The sequence below is a fragment of the Bison bison genome, unplaced genomic scaffold (assembly GCF_000754665.1).
Source record: "Bison bison bison isolate TAMUID 2011002044 unplaced genomic scaffold, Bison_UMD1.0 scf7180017864289, whole genome shotgun sequence".
NCBI lineage: Eukaryota > Metazoa > Chordata > Mammalia > Artiodactyla > Bovidae > Bison > Bison bison.
In genome coordinates this window covers 4477393-4480987 of record NW_011494861.1, presented here as the reverse complement: position 1 = coordinate 4480987, position 3595 = coordinate 4477393, and the positions used below count along the sequence as shown (strand labels likewise).

The window sequence follows — 3595 nt, the reverse complement described above, 5'->3', positions numbered from 1 at the left end:
CTTCCACTGCCTCAGCTCCAAACGCACCTCCCTTCTTAGCCAGTGGCTTCTGTGACTTAACAGAGAAACTGTTTTCTGACCTATAGAGGAAAGGGTTGGTGGACGAGTCATAGACAATAGAGATATGGATGCTTCTCTTAAACCCTTTTTCTTTCATATCACCCCAGGATGCAAGTGTCATGCCTCCCAGTTTCTCTTAAACCCTTTTTCTTTCATATCACCGCAGGATGCAAGTGTCATGCCTCCCAGTTTCTCTTAAACCCTTTTTCTTTCATATCACCGCAGGATGCAAGTGTCATGCCTCCCAGTTTCTCTTAAACCCTTTTTCTTTCATATCACCGCAGGATGCAAGTGTCATGCCTCCCAGTTTCTCTTAAACCCTTTTTCTTTCATATCACCGCAGGATGCAAGTGTCATGCCTCCCAGTTTCTCTTAAACCCTTTTTCTTTCATATCACCGCAGGATGCAAGTGTCATGCCTCCCAGTTTCTCTTAAACCCTTTTTCTTTCATATCACCGCAGGATGCAAGTGTCATGCCTCCCAATCAATCCCCCTAACTTTCCCTTTCAGGGAGGAATCAGTATTTGGGTGATTTCCTAACTCTTTGGTTGCCTTTCCTGTAAAAAAATTAACCTAGGAAGTGAATAAATCAGCAATCTCCAGGCAAGGATTACTGGAGTGGGTAGCCATTCCATTCTCCAGGGCTCCATCCCTGGGTCTCCTGCATAAAAGCAGGCAGATTCTTTACCATCTGAGCCACCAGGGAAGCCCAATCCTTCCCCAATGTTAAGTGTCTCATAGAGGCAGGAGTCTGGATCCTGGCCACACCATCTCCATCAAGGGCAGGGAGCCCATAGACACAATTCAGGAGGCCCCTGGAGACTGGCCATCCTGAGCAGCTGTGTGCAGCTGTGCCCATGCTGGTCACTAGGGAACCTCCTGGTTCAAGGTAACTGACCCTTGCATTGACCAGCAAAGCCATCCAGGAAAAGCCAGGCTCTCAGGGGAATTCCAATGCCCTGACAAACCAGGAATCTGCTGTGTGTATCTTGGTGGGGGCCCCATCTTTGGCACCCCGGCAGTTTATTGAGGATGGGTGCATGGTTGTACATGTATCTCTTGGTGCCTTTCCCACCGGTGTGGGTCCCTCTGACTGTAAACAGTGCCGTGTAGTCAGGAGCCCCAGACTCCTGGACCCCAAGGTGACCTGGCAGTGCTCACGAACCACTGGTTTCCCTGAATCTCAGTGCAGCCCTCGTGCTGACAGAATCCCCCCCAGTGCAGAAGGACACGGCGTGAGGGGGATGTGCCTGAGGGTCAAGGAGGTAGACAAGCTGAGTTTGCGCTGCTCCCCATGGGGGTCAGGAGCTGCAACGGCAGGAGGCTGATAGGGCACCTGGCATGCCCACTGGGGACTCAGAGTCGCCTGCCCCAGGTCGGCCGCACCACTCCTGGAACCGGAGGGGAGCAGCTCAGGTGCTGGGAAGTTCGTTTGGGGTCCGCCTGGGCCTCTGAGACTCGCCCCTCTTGGAGGGCGCAGGGGCCTCGGGAGGCTGAGGGGAGCAGCAGCAGCAGCAGAGGGAGAGGAGCCGGGTCCTGACCACGCGTGTGCAGAAGACGAACATGATGCAGTTGGCACCTCCCTGGAAGGTGTTCCCGATGCCCTGGTGGGGAGAAAGGAAGAGGCGTGAGTGCCAGGGCTGAGTGGGCCTGAGCAACACATGCAAGGAGGAGCAGGGGACCCAGGACCTTGTCCTCCACCCCTGGGGGCTGGTCCATGGGGACCCTGGCCACCAGGACCTCTGACAGCACCGGGCAGGCCTGAACTTGAAGGCATGCCTCGAGTCCTCTGGGTTGGGAAGGGCTAAGGGTCGGTCCACTTTCCTGGGGTTCCTCCTAGGCCATGGGACAGCAACTCAACACCCACAGGCTGCCCTGGAGCCACGCTGACTTTCAACCTTTTCTCCTCAAGGCTCCCTGTCAGTCAGGGCATGGAGGAGGGCACAGGGGAGCAGGTCCCCCACATGCCCACGCTGGCCGGAGCATTGGGGCCTGCCTGCCCCACTGACCCTGCAGCCGGCCAGGCAGGGGACGGCAGACCTACGTGCAGAACCACCAGTACCGGCATCCGCACCGCCGGGGAGCCACAGAGGGTCAGGACGAAGCGCACAGTGCTCCAGACCCGCAGGCAGATGAAGATGAGCGGGATGAGGACCAGCTTCTTATTGGCCACGGAGGTGCGGCGCTGGAGCTGGTGTGCCTCGGAGAGGATGGGCCGGTACTCCGAGAGCTCCTCGTGCTGTGCGGGGAAGGCAGAGAGCAGACGTGAGATGAGCGACATGAGATGGGGGCCCTCCTCCCCACTCCCTCCCTTGCCCTTGGGCTGCTGTCTCCCCCCTCCTCCTGGGGACAGATTGGCTGGAGTGGGAGGATGTGAGGCGTGCAGTGCCTGACACTGGCAGCCCAGGTTCCATCTCTGGCCCGTCTCATCCATCCACTGGCCGTTCCACATCCTCACATGGATGTCTAAAGCATGTCGGAAGCTTTTCATGTTCAAAACAGATGCCTGACCTCACCCCCAAGCCTACTGCCTGCTTCCCCATCTCAGCCCTGTCCTTCCAGCTGCCCGGGCCCCAAGCTTGGGAGTGGTCTTTGGTTCCTGTCTCCGTGCGACAGCTCATATCTGCCCCATAGGCAAGCTCCGCAGGTTCTGCCTTCAAAACGGACCCAGACCTGGAAGCTCTGTCCACAGTCACTGCCACCAGCCAGGTCCAAGCACCACCAGCAGTTCGCTGGACGGTTGCCACTGCCTCTTCACTGGTCTCCCTCCATCGCCCTGATCACCCCAACCCCCTCTCCACTGCAATGTCACTCTCAACACAAATGCAGTATGGTTCTTTGAAAACCAGTGTTCGTTACAGCACTATTTACAACAGCCAGGACACGGAAGCAACCTAGATGTCTTTTGGAAGATGAATGGATAAAGAAGACGTGGTACATATACACAGTGGAATATTACTCAGCCATAAAAAACATCTGAGTCAGTTCTAGTGAGGTGGATGAACCAGAGCCTGTTATACAGACTGAAGTAAGTCAGAAAGAGAAAAACAAATATCATATATTAACACATGTATATGGAATCTAGAAAAATGGTACTGATGAGCCCATTTGCAGGGCAGCAATGGAGACGAAGACACAGAGAAGAGGCTTGTGGTCACAGAGAGGGAAGGCGAGAGTGGGACAAACGGAGAAAGTAGCTCAGCATATGTACACTATCACGCGTAAGGCAGACAAGAGCACCAGTCACTCAGCCACATCTGACTCTTTGGGACCCCATGGACTGTGGCCCACCAGGCTCCTCTGTCCATGGGATTTCCCAAGGCAAGAATATTGGAGTGGGTAGCCATTCCCTTCTCCAGGGGATCCTCCTGACCCAGGGATCCAGGCCTCCTGCATGGCAGGCAGATTCTTTACCATCTGAGCCTCCAGGGAAGCCCCCATAAGACGGATGGCTGTTGAGCAGTTGCTGTATCACAGGGAGCCCAGTGTGGTGCTCTGTGATGACCTGGAGGGATGGGTGGGGGGTGGGGGTGGG

General features: G+C 55.7%; 1 protein-coding gene across 1 annotated transcript in view; it reads right to left on the bottom strand.

The window, feature by feature from the left end:
* Positions 1 to 30: 30 nt before the first annotated feature.
* Positions 31 to 3595, bottom strand: part of GPR157 (G protein-coupled receptor 157) — a 23514-nt gene continuing 19949 nt past the window's right edge. The window contains exons 3-4 of the mRNA XM_010849930.1: positions 2105 to 2299; positions 31 to 1664 (exon numbers count right to left, since the gene is read on the bottom strand). Coding sequence (XP_010848232.1) covers positions 1473 to 1664; positions 2105 to 2299 — 387 coding nt within the window. The 3' untranslated portion in view covers positions 31 to 1472. The remainder of the gene's footprint in view (positions 1665 to 2104; positions 2300 to 3595) is intronic.